This window comes from Macrobrachium nipponense, chromosome 30 (assembly GCF_015104395.2).
Source record: "Macrobrachium nipponense isolate FS-2020 chromosome 30, ASM1510439v2, whole genome shotgun sequence".
NCBI classification, from domain to species: domain Eukaryota; kingdom Metazoa; phylum Arthropoda; class Malacostraca; order Decapoda; family Palaemonidae; genus Macrobrachium; species Macrobrachium nipponense.
In genome coordinates, this window is record NC_087218.1 from 72,599,096 (window position 1) to 72,617,827 (window position 18,732).

Consider the following 18,732-nt stretch of genomic DNA (forward strand, 5'->3'; position numbering starts at 1 on the left):
TTGCTTATTTTCATCGAATATTCTTATCCATTCTTTTTCTGATGTGGTCTTTCCTCTCAGCATGTCTATATATTCCCAGATTTTCCTGTGTCTGTTTTTATCATTCATTATCTTATTTCTAATCTTTTCTTCATATTCTTCATATGCTTTCTTTATTATTATCTGTACTTTTTGTTTTTGTTTAAGATATGCTTCTTCATAGTATCTTTTTTCTTCTATACTTGTGGCTTTCCTTTTTTAATTTGTTATATACCCTTCTTTGGCTTATTTCTTTCTTTATTTCTGGTGACCCCATACTGGTTCTATTTCTTCTTGCTTTCCTGTCTTTAACCTTCTTTTGATTATCTTCTCTAAGTTATTTGTTTTTGCTTCACTCATTATTTCTTCCAACTGGGTTAGATCTCCTTTTCTGTCTTGTTGGCTTACTTTATACTCTATATATTCAAGGTATTTCCTGGTAGACTCTTCTGTAACTTTCAAATATTTGATTTCTTTTGTTTCATTTCTGAATGTTTTCCTTACTTTAGTGTTCATTTTGAATTGGACCTTTATGAGGTGATGGTCTGATAGATCATATTCATATTTTCCCTCGTCTATCTCCATACATTCATATTTTTTATACATATTTTGGTTGACTAGGGCAAAGTCTGTGGCACTGTTCTGATCTCCTCTACTCCAGGTTATCTCTCCTTTGCAGCTGGGATCTCCATTTAGTAGCCTTAGATCATATTTTTCCATCAGGTCCATAACATATTTTCCATTTTGGTCAAGTTCTTGTGTCCCTATGAAACCTAAATGCCCTTTGAAATCCCCAAGGACTATCATAGGCAGGTCTGTGGATTTTTCTATGGCTACATGTAAGGCGCTTATTATTCGTTTATTTCTTTCTTTATCTAGTTGACATGTAGACCAGAATTATGTTGAATATTGTTGTTCTAAAATTAACCTTTACTATTAGAATGTCTTTGTGTTCCGACTTTTCTTTTTCTATCTGGATCTCTCCTTTGGTTCTATACATTATTAGTAGGCCTCCTCCTTTGGTGTCGTCTTCATCTCTCATTGAGTCTACCATTCTGATGCTTGTTGTGAATAGTAACTTTTGCTGTTTAAGGTGTGTTTCTGTGTTGCACATAATTGTGTTTTCTTTTGTTATCTCCACTAGCTCGATTATTTTTGCTTTTGTCAGTCCTTGGGTGTTTATAAGCTTTATTTCAAGATTTCTTGATATATCTTCTGTCTTGCTCACTAATTTTTCACTTTCTCTATTTACAAAATTGCTTCTACCGTCTAACCATTTATCTATCTTTTGCAAACCACTTTTTTCTTCTAGGTGTAATAGTCTAAGATTGTTACTAAAGTTACTTCCTTCACCTACCTGCCCTAAACTAATTTCCCTTCTTCTACTTCCTTCCTCAGAGCTCTTAACATTACTACTAGATATTCTATTTTCTCCTAAATCTAATTTATTTACACTCCTATACTTTTACTACTAGGGGAAGTAGTAGTAGTAAATGTAGTGGTAGTGGCAGGAGTAGTAGTAGTAGCAGCTGCAGCAGCGGAAGCTATTCGCCTTTACAAATGCTCAAAATCTCTTTATTTTTGGTCTGTTTGTTGACTTTCTAAGATCTGTTTCTGTGGTACCTACGATTTACTTTTGATGAAATTTGTCATTTTTTTAAATTTCTTACAAATCAAGAAAACGATCGAATAAGATTATAGTTTTATCGCCACTTCTACCAATGTTATACCACTACTCTTACAATGAAAGTAAAACATACAAAAATATTAGTTTATTTTAGGAAATATATATATTATGGTAGGATACCCTTTCCCAATTTTGCTACAGACATATTTTTGCTTCAATTAAGGATAAAAGACGTAAACAATCTTGGTCTTGATTTCAAAAGAGAACCATAGTCTCAGTTCAGATCCTCATCAAAACAAGAAGAAGATTTGTTATTTCTCTACACGTTCCTTAGCGGCAATGGCTGTCGGAAAGAATAAGGGCCTCAATAAAGCGGGCAAAAAAGGGTCGAAGAAGAAGGTGTAAGTTGACATTTTTGTTATTATTTCAAAGTTTACTGTATTAGCCTACCGTTACTGACAAGTGTATATATCTTTTTATTATATGTACCAAGATGATAACGGATTATAATTGTCATGGTATCTTCAAGTTACACCGCCGTCTATCACCATGATTTCATGTTGATAGTTTCTTTTAATTTTTCCCAGTCATATACGTAGATATATTAGAGGTTAGGACGAATGTCTTATTTGGAGACGTATGTTAAGTTAAATTTCTAAAGGAAACATGATATATTTACCGGCTTTTATCTTGACAGGATCGACCCTTTCACTCGTAAGGATTGGTATGACGTGAAATCTCCTGCCTTGTTTACCAATCGCAATGTGGGGAAAACTCTGATCAACAGAACTCAAGGCACAAGTAAGGTTTTAACACTTCCACTTGTAATTATCTTTTTTCGACCCTAAGGTATTTTATGAGTTGAAAATATCCTATAGGCCAATACTGCTGTTGGAAGGGCTGCCTATTCCCTTTCGTACGGTGTTCCGGATGGTGAACTCCATAGGGTTGGTGTTGGGTATTTAGGTTTAGGCTTTGTGCTTTGTCCCCAGCGTATATGTATTTAGGGTAAACTACCTAGCGCGACGGAACGGCCACCTCACTTGGACCGTGTCCACCTTCCTGAAAGTTCTTGAATCCTCTTTCATTAGGGTAAACAACCGCATGGCTTGGCTCAACTTACCGACAATCATGGCAAGCCACCCTCCGAAAAAGTACTTATAGGGTAAACAACCGCATGGCCTGTTTCAGCTTACCGACGATCACGGCATGCCACCCTCCGAAAAAGTACTTAAGGCAAAAAAAATCACGGACGATCCACCATCATCACGCTGGACGGGTCTTATTCACTCAATATTTAGGGTAAAAAATCATGGACGACTATGTAGTTGGTGAAACAAGAGTACAATTACAACTCTAAGCATGCCATGCAAAAGATTGAAGTTTCATCAACTTAATGTGATATATGAAAGCCCCATACGAACTAAAATAAGCACGTGACACTTCGTATAATGTTTTCAAGGCAGTTTTGAAATCCAATATGGCAGCTACCGTGTGGATGGAAGGGTCTGTTCACAGACTTTCCACCATCTTTCCTAGCCTTCCCAGCACTCATTTGAGCAATGTTAGAGTATATAGGGTAAAAAACTGCAGGGTACAGAGTGGACCATGTACGATCAGCGTGAACAATCCCAAAAAAAGTATATTATAATGCGTCCTGACATCGGAGATGGGCATCAGTCGCGACTTTTTGTTGGTGAGAAACGGAGCTAAAGACCTCTTTCTCTCCTTTCGAAGAAAGAATTTTCTCCAAATTAAGGCCAAATTTAAAGCATTAAATGGACTGTAGTGAAAAGGGTGTCCAACGCAGTGCAAATCTCACCAAAACGATTTAGAAATTTTTACTTTCGCTTCAATTTTTTTAGAAGATTGACGCCATCTCGATGTTTGCCGAGTCGCTTGTGTCAATAAACTAACCATTTCTGTGATAAATCGCATACTACTTGTACCCACAGAGGCTGGGGCACTTTCATCACAACAATCTGAAAACGGTCCCTCACCGGCTTGTTTGTTAGTAAACAACTGTTTTGGTAGAAGATAGGCTAGAAGACGACGACGAAGAGTGCACTTCGATAATTTTTTAAATAAATAGTGAAACATCAATATTTTACATATTTATGATGATTAATTTGAAAATCTTAGTTATTGAAAAAGTAACTATTCTGACTCAAAATTAAGTAATTATTTTTTGGAATTAGAACGTTCGTTTAAGTCCTGTATTATGACGTCACAACATCTTGACTTTCGTACCTATTGTAAATAATTGCTTTGCAGAACAGTTTACCAGTTATTCATGCAGATTATCAGCTCTTCATGTAATTGGTATAATCGTAATGCGCTTATATATCTTTATTATTTAATTTTTGGATATAGGGTAGAATATCACAGCAGGCCACCTATAATCAACGTTAGCCACCCTCCGAAAAAGTACATTATAACACGTCCTGACACCCGAGATGGGCATCAGTCGCGACTTGTTGTTGGTGAGAAACGGAGCTAAAGACCTCTACTCTCCTTTCAAAGTAAGTATTTTCTCCAAAGTTAGAAATTAAGGCCAAATTTTAAGATTTAAACAGAGGGTACTGAAAATGGCGCCCACGGCAGTGGAAATCTCACCAAAACGCTTTAGAAATTTTTACTTGCAACTAAAAATGTTTCGAAGATTGACGCCATCTCGATGTTTACGGAGTCGCTTGTGTCAACAAACTTTGCATTTCCTGTGATACACACCACTCGTACCCACAGACGCTGGAGCACTTTTATCACAACAATCGAAACACGATTTCTCACCAACAACAAGCCAGGAGTAAACAGCTGTTTTGGTAGAAGATGACGAGAAGCGTGCTCTTAGCTAATTTTTAAATAAGTAGTAAAACATCAATATTTTACATATTTATGATGATAATTTGAAAATATTCGTTATTGAAAAAGTAACTCGACTCTTACTCAAATTTAAGTAATTATTTTTCTGAATTAGAACGTTTCTTTTAAAGTTCTGTATTATGACGTCACGACATCTTGACTTTCGTACCTATTGTAAATAATTGCTATACTCAACTGTCATTGCAGAACAGTTTACCAGTTATTCATGCAGATTGTTATCAGCTATACATGTAATTGTTATATTCGTTAATGTGCATATATATCTTTTATTATTTACTTTTTGGAATATATGAAGATGTTTTTACTGCTGGATTATCGCCGTAGTGTGACGCAATCGTTTTAGTTTCGGTCCATGGGCCTCTGTCTGTTTTTGCACCATAAGAATTATGGGGCCGAATTTGCAATGACCAGAAAGTCGTTAAAAGAGGAAAGTTAGCATTGAGGGGCATATGTTTGACTGAGAAAAATACAAATTTATTCAATAGCTAGCTTGTAAAAAATACTTGGTTATAAAAACTTGATTGACAACTAAGCAGCATGTCTACTATGGGTTTTCAGAGACAGTGCAAGCACAGTTTTTTGGGCAATACCTATTTCTGTAACGAACACTCGTAACAGAACGAGATTTTGCTATAGTGCATTACACCCAGTGCCGTAATTGATAAGGGTATCGTGGAATCACTAATCGTAAAGAATAACGACACTTGTCCTTGTACCAAGAGACAAAAACTCCATTATGCAGAAAATGGATACGAACACGTGTTATAAAGCTCCACCTACCCTCTCCCCACCCCCTCCCCCCACCCCCTCCACCGCCATCCCTTTTCTTCTTCGTTCCTCTGCCTTCCTTCCTCTCTCTCTCTCTCTCTCTCTCTCTCTCTCTCTCTCTCTCTCTGCTCTCTCTCTCTCTCTCTCTGTTGCCATTCGGTATGTGTGACCCTCCAAAACTGGGTATTAAGACTACACACAAAACGTTTGAAATGAAATTGGTGAAATTAGATATGTATTGGAAGTATATATACATAAATATTAAAGCAATTTTATCATTATTGCATTACGGGTAGTCTGCATATTCGTTGGGCAGGCCTCGTAACCCCTTCTGTCCGGGCCGACAATCCCTCCGCCAAGGTAAGTAGTTCCATCCGAAACAGCTGACCGAAAAAACAGCTGACGACCTCGTGTGCCCCGATGCGCGACCCCAAGGCCGACCCAAGAAGCCATGCGACCTTCCACCCAGTCGCTTCTTGGTGTCCTTCCCGAACATGGCTTCGTCCTCCTGCCCTCCCTGCGACCTCGCGCTATCCCATCACGAAGAGTTTGCTGCGCTCAATCCGGTCCCTTTCCTTGATTTGATGCTATTATGTAATGACGAAAGGTCATTGTTAATATTTTTAATGAAAAGTGGCCTTATTGGCGATTTCAGCGGTCAGTGTAATAAGTGTGATGAAGGCACATTCGCCCTGATCAAGCATGGCGAAACATTCGAACCGTCCGAATTGTCTGACGATTCCGATTTCCAGCTTTAGTTCTACCCGTCCGACTTGTCTGCGATTTCCGATTTCGACTCCGACGATTTGCAACCCAACAAAGGTAAGTCCGGTTGTATACTTTTTTTTTTTTTTTTCAGATCATACGACCTTGCTCGATTCAATTATCTGTATTTTTTTTCTAAGTAGGCCAACGAAAGTGTTAGTCCACCCGTTCTAACTCGGCTTAGGTGGGTTCGTAGGTGGGTTCGTTTCGTTACGGTCATTTTTAGTTAGGTACGTTCGTTTTTTTTCTATGTAACCACAGCCGTTATCAATGTAAATGCGTTATTTTAATTATTTTGTCCAAATTAACCCTCTTAAAGCCGGAGCCCTAAAAATCAAAACGTCTCCCGTATGCCGGGCCTGGTTTGGAGTGAGCGCGGGAAGTGGAAAAAAATAATTTTTTCAAAAAATTACAGCGCTCGTACTTTTGAAGATTAAGAGTTCATTTTTCGCGTCCTTTTTTTTGTCATTGCCTGAAAGTTTAGAATGCAACCATCAGAAATGAAAAAAATATCATTATCATATGTAAATAATGCGATATATGGTAGCGAAAAAAAAAAAATTCATACATAATTGTATTCAAATCCACGCTGTGCAGAAACGGTCAAAGCTAACCAGTTACTTTTTTTTTGCGTTGTATTGTACACTAAATTGCGATCATTTTGATATATAATACATTGTAAAACAATAAAAGTAAACACCGGAAAAATATATCACAAAATGATGTACGAATTTCGTAACGCGCGGACGCAAAAAAATATTTTTTTTCAAAATTCACCGTAATTCTAAATAATGTTCTAGAGACTCTTCCAATTGTTTTCAAAATTAAGACAAATGATTGAATATTACGATACTGTAAAGAGTTTTAGATTAGGAATTGCAGATTTCGACCATTTCGGGACGAGTTAAATTTGACCGAATGTCGAAATTTTAATATATATATTTTTTCATATGCACATATTTCGAAGATGGAAAAAGCTACAACCTTCAATTATTTTTTTTATTGTATTCTTCATGAACTTTGCGCACATTTTGATATATGAAACTCTATAAAAAGGCTAATATGAAAAGGAGCAAAATATTATTGGATAATGCCATGTACGTATTTCGGAGACTTGCGGCCGCGAATCGGCGCGCGGAGTGAAGGTAAATATATTTTTCAAAAATTCACCATAAAATCACATGTTTTAGAGACTTCAAATTTGTTTTCAAAATGAAGAAACATGACGGAATATTACTAGGGCCGTAGAGTTTTAGCTTACAATTGCGTTTTTCAACTATTTCGGTAGAGTCAAATTTGAACGTCCGAACGTGTTTTTTTCTATTTATCGTGATTTATATGCAAATATTTCGAAAAAAGAGAAAGCTACAACCTTCAATCATTTTTAGTTGTATTCTACATGAAATTGCGCACATTTTCATATATAAAACTTTATGAAACAGCTAATTTTAAATGGTTGCAAACATTTCGGACAATCGCACAAAAAAACTTTGATTTTTTTCGGAAAGAGTTACCACGCGAGACGGTAATTTTTTTTTTTTTCATAAATTCACCATAAATCAAAATATTGTGCTAGAGACTTCCAAGTCGTTGCCAAATGAAGGTAAAAAAAAATGATTGAACTATTAAACTAGAATATAAGAGTTTTAGCTTACAATTGCGTTTTTTCGACCATTTCGTTAGAGTCAAAGCTGACCGAAAGTTGAAATTTTTGCACTTAACGTTATTTTATATGAAGATATTTCAAAACAAAATGATAAAAGCTACAACCATGGTTGTCTTTTGTTGTATTGTGCATGAAATTGCGCACATTTCCATATATAAAACTTTATGTAACGGCAAATTTAAAAGAAAAGGGTGCAAACATTAGGACAATCGCACGAAAAATTTATCGGAAGAGTTATCGCACGAACGTAAGGAAAAAGTTTTTTCATAAATTCACCATAAATCGAAATATTGTGCTAGAGACGTCCAATTTGTTGCAAAATGAAGGCAAATGATTGAATATTACTATAATATAAGAATTTTTAGCTTACAATTGCGTTTCCCTCGACCATTTCTGTAGAGTCAAAGTTGACCGAAGGTTGAAATTTTTGCACTTATCGTTATTTATATGAAAATATTTCAAAATTGATAAAAGCTACAATCATGAGTATTTTTTAGTTGTATTGTGCATGAAATTGCGCACATTTTCATATATAATACTTCATGTAAAGGATAATTTAAAATGGTGCAATAATTATGTCAAAGTGACGAAATAATTTCCGAGATGTGTCACTGGATACTTTTTAGTGCGATAAGAAAGCATTCGCGCTTGCGCGCCTGCGTAGCGATTGTAAACAAAACAACGCCTTGATCCGTGAACTCCCAGCATCCCCCAAGGCGCGTGATACAAAAGTTTTCGGCTGGTAGGCCTATAAGTAATTTTTCCGCGAATTTTTAAAAAAACTTTTTTGAGCCGACGTATGATACGTCCAATCGGCATACGGGAGACATTTTGACTCGACGTTTAATACGTCCAATCGGCGTAAGAGGGTTAAGCACGCCATTGTTATTTCCGCTATGCCGAAGTCAGGCACGCTCAACACATCCGAACATTCACGTCCGCTAGAAGTCACGTGTTCGAACGCAGTCCATGTGTTCGAGCAAACAACGTGGCCGTGACTTTAACCAATGTATTCTTGGAAATACTCATTTTGTTTAGTTATCAGTAAGGATATACGGGTGTCATCCATATGTATGGACAAAATTATATTGGAGATATTTATAATTGGTAACTTATACACGGGGGGGTCCAGGGGGGCGAAGCCCCCGGCCAGGTAAGGACATGCAGACTTAGTTTGGTTAGGTAGGTTCCATTGGTTAGGTAGCAATCACTGTTAATATACTATACTGGGGGGGTCCAGGGGGCGAAGCCCCCCGGCCAGGTAAGGACTGGACACTAACTATGGTTAGGTTGGTTCCTGGTTAGGTAGCAATCATTAAATATACTATACTGGGGGGGTCCAGGGGGGCGAAGCCCCCCGGGCCAGGTAAGGGCACGCGGCCTAAGTTTGGTTAGGTTGGTTCGTTTGGTTACGATCACCGGAGCTCTACAGTTTTGTTGGAACAGGAGCTCCTACAGTTTAGTTGGAACAGGGAGCTCCTACAGTTTAGTTGGAACAGGAGCTCCTACAGTTTAGTTGGCCACGTGTTCCGTCTGCCAGGGTTTCGTGGTTTTCCTTTTTCATTTTCGTCGTCTGCCTCTCTCCCCACCCAAAAAACCCCGTTTCCCAATCGGTCCCCCCTTACTGTTTTTTTTTTTTTTTCATTTTTTTCATTTTACTTTTAACCAAAACTCGTGTGTTCTTCCCCCACCCAAAAACCCCGGTTCCCAATAGGGTCCCCATTACCGTTTTTTTTAGGTTTTCGGGTTTTCCAACACTACACATGTTTTCAAAACTAGCGCCAAACCAATCGGCCGCATCTTGTTGTATTCATCCGCCGATGCTCGGGCAGAAAGTACTCTGGGCACACGAATCTGCAGGCGCTCCTTGCATTACTATGACAACTAGAATTCATGGAAACAGTTTATAATAATGGAACGGCGTATGTGTGAAGCCTCCATTAATGTGGCAACGATGATTTTGCCATTCTTAGCATGCAAACATTAAAGCATGCAAACATTAAAGGTTACATTTATTTCTGGCATACGATTATTAAAGAAATTCAAAATACTAAAGAAATTAAAAAAAAAAAAAAAAAACGTAGTTGTTCCTCTGCACTTTTCGTATTCGTTCCTCTATGGTTTTCAGCAGCCAGATGTACGAAAACGTTAGAAACATTTGATTTTATCTACTTTAGAAATATCTGTAATTTTTCGGGGTAATTTGGTTGCAAAAAAAGGGATAATATACATGAATTAAATCAAAATTTTTAAAATAAAGTAATTTAAACTAAATAACGAGTAAAGTAAACAGTTTAGGGAATAAACTTTGCAGTTTCGGTCGTCTGTCGTCGTCTGCTGTTCGTAATTGTGTTTATGGCGACGCGGCGTCGTTAGAAACCAGGAACAGCAACGGGTGTTAGAGTGCATGTGGAGTGAACTGAGACCAAAATGTGTATAATAACAATCAAATAAGCACTGTGGAGTTTCAGTTGTGATGGCAGTAAGGATAAAAACCGCCGATTACAAGGTAAGAATGAATTCAGTTCAAACCATAACCCCGGGAATAACAAGTTTCATACTTTCACTAATATAGGCAACAAAATGTTGTTTTATTGTGCTGATTACAACTGCAATCTTGAGTAAGATCAATAAACGTTACATACATACGCTAACATTGTTCAAATGAGTGCTGGGAAGGCTGGGGAAAGATGGTGGCCGTCACTGATGAGAACCGTCCATGCAAAACGTAGCCGCCATATTGGTTTCAAAACTGCCTTGAAAACATATTTTATGAAGAGCGCACATGCTTATTTTAGTTTCGTATGGGGCTTTCATAATAGCAGCAATATGGTTGACGAAACTTCAGTCTTTTAAATGGTATGCTTAGAGTTGCAATTGTATTCATGTTTCACCAATTAAATATCGAGTGAATAAGACCCGTCCACCGTGATGAGGGTTGGCCTGTCGTGATATTCTACCCTATGATGTTTTACTGCCGGATTTTCGCCGTAGTGTGACGCAATCTTTTTCGGTCCATGGGCCTTTGTTTTCGCACCATAAGAAATTATGGTGGGCCGAATTTGCAATGACCAGAAAGTCGTTTTAAAACAAAAAAAAAGGGGGGGGGGGGGGGAAAAGGGGGGAAAAACAACAACAAAAAAAAGTTAGCATTGAGGGGCATATGTTTTGATTTGAGAAAAAATACAAATTCATTCAATAGCTAGCTTGTAAAAAATACTTGATTACAAAAAACTTGATTGACAATTAAGCAGCATACCTACTATGGGTTTCAGCGACAGTGCAAGCACATTTTTGGGCAATACCTATTTCTGTAATGAACACTCATATCAGAACGAGATTTTGCTATAATGCAATTACACCCAGTGCCGAAATTTATAAGGGTATCGCGAATCAAATAACAATTTGTCGAAAATTGTATTTTTCCTAACTAGGGTAGAACATCACGGTGGACGGGTCTTATTCAACTCGATATTTAATTGGTGAAACAAGAATACAATTGCAACTCTAAGCATACCATTTTAAAAGACTGAAGTTTCGTCAAACATAATTGTGATATATGAAAGCCCCATACGAACTAAAATAAGCATGTGAGCTCTTCGTAAAAATATGTTTTCAAGGCAGTTTTGAAATCCAATATGGCGGCTACGTTTTGCATGGAAGGTTCTCATCAGTGACGGCCACCATCTTTCCCCAGCCTTCCCAGCACTCATTTGAACAATGTTAGCGTATTTATGTAACGTTTGATTGATCTTACTCAAGATTGCAGTTGTAATCAGCACAATAAAACAACATTTTGTTGCCTATATTAGTGTAAATGTATTGAAACTTGTTATTCCCAGGGTTATGGTTTTGAACTGAATTCATTCTTACCTTGTAATCGGTGGTTTTTATCCTTACTGCCATCACAACTGAAACTCCACAGTGCTTATTTGATTGTAATTATACACATTTTGGTCTTAATTCGCTCCACAGTGCACTTGAACCACGCTGTGGTTCCTGGTTCCTAAGCACTCACTCCGCAAACACGGTTACGAGCAGCAGACGACAACACTTTATGAGATGCAAAGCTTTATTCCCTTAATTGTTTACTTTACTCAATATTTAGTTTAACTTTACTTCAAAATGTTTATTAATTCATGTCTATTATCCCTTTTTTGCAACCAAATTAACCCCCAAAAATTACAAATGTTCGGATGTATACTTACGAGCAGACGACGTGAGGAAAATGGACTCATCGTTGCCAATCTAGTGGAGCGTCCACACATACGCTGATGCATTTACAAACTGTTTCGATGAATTCTATAGTCGTATAGTAATGCAGTTAATGTTAAAAAATTGCTGTAATATGTACGTATATATAATCCAAATAGATACGCTAATTTCACTTATTTCCCTGGTTTTGTGTAAGTCTTATACCTAGTTTGGAGGGTAAACACATACCAATTGACAACACTGATAAACAATTGAAGAGCGCAAAAACGCCGCAAAGAATGCCGTAGTCCCCTTGAATAAGTGCTGGTAAGAGGTTGGTTTACGATTGTTGTGATGAAAGTGCCCCAGCGTCTATGGGTACAAGTGGTGTGCAGATTTAGCACAGGAAATGGGAAGTTTGTTGACACAAGCGACTCCGTAAACATCAAGATGGTGTCAATCTTCGAAACATTTTTAGTTGTAAGTAAAAATTTCTAAAGCGTTTTGGTGAGATTTCCACTGCCGTGGACGCCCTTTTCACTACCCTCTGTTTAAATCTTAAAATTTGGCCTTAATTTCTAACTTTGGAGAAAATACTTACTTCGAAAGGAGAGTAGAGGTCTTTAGCTCCGTTTCTCACCAACAGCAAGTCGCGACTGATGCCCATCTCGGGTGTCAGGACGCGTTATAATGTACTTTTTCGGAGGGTGGCAAGCGTTGATTGTAGGTGGCCTGTTTGGCCTGCCGTGGTGTTTTACCCTATACAAACCTGAGGTCCTTTAACAAATATGCCCACCTCAGCCACCCCTCAGTGTTTACATCCGGGCAGGCTAGCCTGCCCCACGGTAGTTACTGCCTATTGTTAAAGGACCTCAGGTTTGTTATTTTAACGTTACTGACAATACTTTTATCATTCTTTTTAAAAAGAGATAGAGGAAAAAAGGTTAGTCTATTTTAGGGTAAAAAACCGCATGGTACAGGGGTGTACCATGTACGATCAATGTGTACAACCCCAAGAAAAGTACATTATAACGCGTCCTGACACCGGAGTAGAGGTCTTTAGCTCCGTTTCTCACCAACAAGAAGTCGCGTCTGATGCCATCTCCGATGTCGGGACGCGTTATAATGTACTTTTTTTGGGGTTGTACACGATCGTACATGGTCCCACCCCTGTACCATGCGGTTTTTTACCCTAATTTTGTCTCAAGCAGGAACTCTTATGATACACAGGATAAATAAAAATTAATTTTTTAAGGGTGAAAATTTTTGGGGTGTGTCATTATTTGCAAGATGCATATTACACAAGTAGTATATACATACAGTATATTGTTGGTTGTGGCTTAAGGTACCCCTTAACTGTTGTAGGCATTTCAGAAGGAATAGGAATACAAACTAACAACCTGAATTTCATGCCCTTACCTGGCCAAATGATGAAACCCCCCCCCTCTCCCACAGGTAAGTTGTGGTCACTCCATAGAACTACCCTAGTTGTATTTACATTTGGTCTGCTGGCCCTCTGATGGGATTTTGGGTATTCTTCATGTGAAGCAAAAACTATTAACAAATATTAGCCATATGAAAATAGAAAGCAGAATGGTGGGTTGGGCTATATTTTTTTCATTTTGTGTTCTAAAAACCTGTCAATTAAATCCACTTAGATTGAATTTGATTTGATTCATGTACCCAGATAAACCTACTTTTGCTTAGATCCAGATTTGACCGCTGTGTTGTTACATATGCCATAGACAAATGGACAGACAGGATAAAAGTGTTTTCCATTGATTCAGACAAGTGTTCAACACTAGAAAACTCTTATTTTGGCTGTTTATGGGCTGACAGGAAATCTAGATAAATTTTAACATTTCCCTGTAGGGTTTAGTGCTGTCAGTGCTCTGTATGAAAGGTCCTGTGCAGCGTGCTTTCAGCCCCCGGTAATGGGTGGGTTTCTGGTCTCGCCGCTGTGTTAAGAAGCAAAAACCTCCATTAATCAAATCTAGATGAATTATGCTGCCAATAACATATTAGGTATGTTATGTGCTGATAACTGAAACTAGGCACGTTATGGACCCATAAATCGCCGATTTTGCCAGTTTTGTGGTGCTAGACAATCCTCATAAAACCAAATTGCCATTAAAAGTGTTTGCCAGGTACTGCCTGTATACTATTAATTTCCATTTCAGCGCTGAATGACCGCGTAGGTCCCAATGCTTGGCCTCTGGCCTAATTCTATATTCAATTCCAATCAATTTTAATGGATTCCTCTAATGTATGGATTATTGGGCAGGTCAAGTCATGCCATCCACAATTGTAAAAGACACATGCAGTGAAACTGTACTGGTGATCTTCATGGTTGTGGTTGTGAGGAGGAAATTTTAAGCAAGATTGGACTGAAATGAAATTAAAATTCACTTAACCCAAGCATGCATAGTAGTGAGGAGACAGTCTGTGGCCAGTAATGGCAGTTCTCATAGATCTAATATAAACAGGCCATGCATGCACAGTAGCAATGAGATAGGTGATGACCTGGAAATGATCTCCCAGGAGTGACCTGTGTTGCAGGTAAACATTGCAATTTAAATCATTCTTCAAAGAATAACATTTGTCCTGCAGTGTATGCACTGGATAGGTTGAATAGGTTAAAATACCAATTGAATAAACAGTGCTGTAAGTGCATAACATTTTAAAGTAGCATCTCTGTCCTTTACATCGTTTTATAGGTGACATACACACACTGAACCGGTGTTCTAATCATGTGACTTTACTTGTATAATTGACTAGTTCGGCATTCACTTCATATAATTTTTTCTTCCCCCAGAGATTGCATCTGAGGGTCTGAAGGGTAGAGTCTTTGAAGTATCATTGGCTGATCTTCAGAATGAAAGTGATGCAGAAAGGAGTTTCCGCAAATTTCGCCTTATTGCCGAGGAAGTTCAAGGGAAGAATGTCCTTACTAACTTTTATGGATTCAACTTGACCACTGATAAGCTTCGCTCTATGGTCAAGAAGTGGCAGGTAAGATTTTCTTCATATACGAATAGTTATCGGATTGGAATGGATTAGTAATTTGATGAAAATGCTGTGTCTGTGTCTGGTATAAAATTGAGAAATGGGATAAATTGTTTTGTTAAAGTTTGGTCATGTTTTATGAAGTATGAAAACTGAAAGGTTGTCCAATTTGATAGTCCTTGCACAGCAGTTAGTCATGCTCATATGGTCAGGCTGAGTATCAAAAATTGAAAAATAACATGTACTTATGCTGTAACTTGCCACTTGATTTGTATGGGCCCAAAGTCTAGTATAGTAATGATGCCGACAACTATGCCAGATCAAAGAAATTGCATGTGTTAGGTAGAAAATTCTAAATTGGAAGTTGCTGATGATGTGGCCAGATCATACTAAGAATAAAATTTAGTTTTTGTAAGGAACAGAAAAACTGCATGTCTTGCATGCATGTGGCTTAGAATAAATTTATCCAGTGAATTATAAATGTAAAGTGAAAAAGCTGGTGGACTGTAATGTTTAGCTGAAATAGAGAGAGAGAGGACGTACTATAAAGATTTAAGCAAATTTCATGGTATGAGAATAAGTTAAATAAAATATTTACATACTGTACATAGTTTTGCCTAAAATGTAATGTGGCCTTGTGTATTTATATTAATGAGTAGTTCAAGTTTGTTCATGATGTGGCAGATTTCATTCAAAAGACATGCTTGTAAGTTAAAGAAGGGAACAATTATGGGGTAAAGGTCTGCATAGTAATTAAGCTTTGCCTGAAATTCTGAGAGGGGTAGCTGTGGATTCAATCCTTTTATTTTATTAGTTCTCACTGGCAAAACTCTAGGGGGTGTTACCTGTCTGCCTGCTGATTCCGTGTGTTTGCGTAGACTAAACAGTGTGGTGACTGAATCCAAGCCTTATGCCTGCTGATTCCGTGGTTTTGCATAGACTAAACAGTGTGGTGACTGAATCCAAGCCTTACTCGTGGCATGGTGGATTTCATCAGCAGAACATTGATTTACAGTCTATTTAAGCTAGAAAAGTGTGTTTTGTGGGTAGCCAATTGATATACATGCTTGAGTCTTCAGTCTTGGGAATTTACAGTGTTGGCCCAGATCATGACAAGGTACGTTTTGCTGCCATAGCACAACTTTGCTGTCCTTGTGATATCATAAATAAATAAATAAATAACAGTTAAAAAAATACTTAGTACATTTAGATAACATTTAGATAGGATTCTGAAGTCTTGGCCTTCCTTACATCTTTTAGTCTTTGAGGGTCATGCACCATGTTAAAGATTCATTGTCTTTGAGGGTCATGCACCATGTTAAAGATTCATTGTCTTTGAAAGTCATGCACCATGTTAAAGATTCATTGTTTACTTAAGCTGCAGGGGATTTTATTTGAAAGGTTCCTCAGTAGAAATGCAGGGAATGAAACATTAAAAATGAAATTGTTTCAAATAAAGAAATACTGGAAGTTGTTATGGTTACAAGTTTCTAGAAGGTTATGCTGTATCACTGGAAGCAGAGCCATGTGAAAATTGAATATGAACATTACCCGCCAGTCTCAGAGATAATACTGTTTTATAGAGATATGTTGACCTGAGTGGTTAATGGGGTGTGTGCTGAAACTATTTTGTAGGTTATTTTAAGTAATATCAAAGTCAAATAACTTCACAAAGAGGAACTATTTTTCTCTATCTTCACCTTAATGATTTTACATTAATCATGTTGCCTATGATACTTGTCTAACTTCTCAGAGTTTACTGGTTTGAATTATTATGGTGTGCAAACCTCACAATGACTTAATGGAAAATCCCTTCTTTATTGCAGACTTGTATTGAAGCACATGTAGATGTCAAAACTACTGACGGATACAGCTTGCGTGTGTTCTGTATTGGTTTTACAGAAAGGGTTCCCAACCAGGTAAAGAAGACCACATATGCCCAGCATCAACAGGTAAAAAATATTAGGAAGAAGATGGTTGACATTATTTCCCGTGAGGTGTCCAACAGTGAGCTTAAAGAAGTCGTCAACAAACTGATCCCGGATACCATGGCTGATGATATCCGTAAGGCCTGTAACTCGGTGTACCCACTTAAGGATGTGCATATCCGAAAGGTGAGTGGCAGTAGATTTTGATGACTTTTACACTCGGAAGCGTATGTTGTAAGATTTAAATCTGGTTATTCTGAGGTTGAAATGACTTTCAGCTGTACTAGTAAATTTGGTTAATTCTTGCTAGATGTCTAAAGTAATTTTCTTCATCTGCAGGTTAAAGTTCTTAAGAAGCCACGTTTTGATCTAAACAAGCTTATGGAAATGCATGGTGAAAGTGGTAAGGCCATTGCAGCAGGTGATGATGTTGGTGCCAAGGTTGATCGCCCTGACAACTATGAACCACCTGTACAGGCTAGTGTCTAAAAAATAAAGATGTATGGGTAAATTTTGAAGTATCTTTTGTCCTGATTGCTAACTGTAACTTGATTACTATAGGTAATTATAATGGGCATATCTGAAAAGTACACTCAATTTTTGCTTGTAACTGCTTCTCCCTGTTCTTTTTAAGGATTGATAATTAATTCATGAAGGTTATACGGAAAAGCAATAATATATGATAATTCATGAAGGTTATACAGAAAAGCAATAATATTGAGCACCTGCACTTGTTGGCAGCTTATTAGCAGGTCACAGTTGAAGTAAAACATGTGCTGTGGTCTGGTCTGAAGGGTTTGAATTCAATGATGATTATATATGTAAGAAAGTAATATGGGTAGTGCTAATTTTGCTTTAAATTGTCAATGCATACAAAATAGGTGAGTGATAGATATTCAGTAATATCTGGCTGGGACGGCATTTGTCCATGACAGAGTAGTATCAGTTTGCCTGCTGCATGGGCATCCTGAAATTTCCTTTGTAAAAACATACTCGGGGATCCAAATTAATCCAAATAGTTGCTATGTAAGTTATGAAAATAACCTTTACTATATGTGCAGGAGAATGTTAAAGATACTTAGTAGGGTTTCAGCAGCAGTCTATTCACTAGGTGAAATTTCGCAAGCAGCATGCATATATTATTCATTACACTTGAAAGAAGATGACGGATCTTCCTGCCTGAGCTGAATCGGTGAATATGCCATTAGTCGTTTATGGGCTGTTCAATTCATCCAAATCGTATGTTGCAACATTAATACAATGGTGCCGAACCATTAAGGATTAACCAAGACAGTGGTTCTGGTTGACTGAATGACTTCAGATCAGGTCCGAAGGCCTAACTTGTAACTACAGTTCAACTTTTCAGTTGAATGCAAGAGAAGTATGGTTAGTAATCCTTACAGTGGACAAAGAGGGAACGAAGAAAGGTGTATGATTGCAGCCAGATTCTGCATGTTGCTAGAAGCAGTGGCAAACCTGTCTCATTTTGACTGCAATATTTTTTGCCCCTTACATGAACCTTTTGAGTTATTGAGGTTTTTCTGCAAAGACAATACCACTAACAAGTAACAGGTTTTCTGTCTCCTGTGTTCCCAAGGAAAGCAATGGTGGTATGTTTGTCTGACATAACCCTTCATACCAATAAGTGTATCAAATGCTTGCAGGTCTAGTAGTATAGCTTATAGTTTGAATGTACTTTATCTGATGTATATTTGTCCTGTCTACTATATTCATCTGTTACGACAATTACCGACTGCAGATCTGGCATGGTTGAACCCTGAACCAAATAAACAAGATCAACTTCATGAGACCACGTTCCTTAGTGCCACTTGCCATACCTTGTGGGGGGAGAGGATGTGTGATTGCATGCAGGCAAA

The 18,732-nt window shown here is 37.7% G+C and overlaps 1 protein-coding gene across 1 annotated transcript; it reads left to right on the top strand.

Annotated features, from left to right (window-relative positions):
- Nucleotides 1-1,893: 1,893 nt before the first annotated feature.
- On the top strand, nucleotides 1,894-17,366 carry LOC135202596 (small ribosomal subunit protein eS1-like). The gene is made up of 5 exons (XM_064232106.1): nucleotides 1,894-2,046; nucleotides 2,343-2,446; nucleotides 14,737-14,933; nucleotides 16,754-17,041; nucleotides 17,195-17,366. Exons 1-5 carry the CDS (start codon nucleotides 1,985-1,987, stop codon nucleotides 17,342-17,344), a joined length of 801 nt encoding a protein of 266 aa, XP_064088176.1. The 5' UTR covers nucleotides 1,894-1,984; the 3' UTR covers nucleotides 17,345-17,366.
- The last annotated feature ends 1,366 nt before the right edge of the window (nucleotides 17,367-18,732 follow it).

Excerpts from the sequence above, each read along its gene's own strand:
- LOC135202596 (XM_064232106.1), top strand. The coding sequence starts at position 1,985 with ATGGCTGTCGGAAAGAATAAGGGCCTCAATAAAGCGGGCAAAAAAGGG. Across the intron at positions 2,047-2,342 it reads AAAGGGTCGAAGAAGAAGGT|GATCGACCCTTTCACTCGTA; the intron begins GTAAGTTGACAT and ends TTATCTTGACAG. Across the intron at positions 17,042-17,194 it reads AGGATGTGCATATCCGAAAG|GTTAAAGTTCTTAAGAAGCC; the intron begins GTGAGTGGCAGT and ends CTTCATCTGCAG.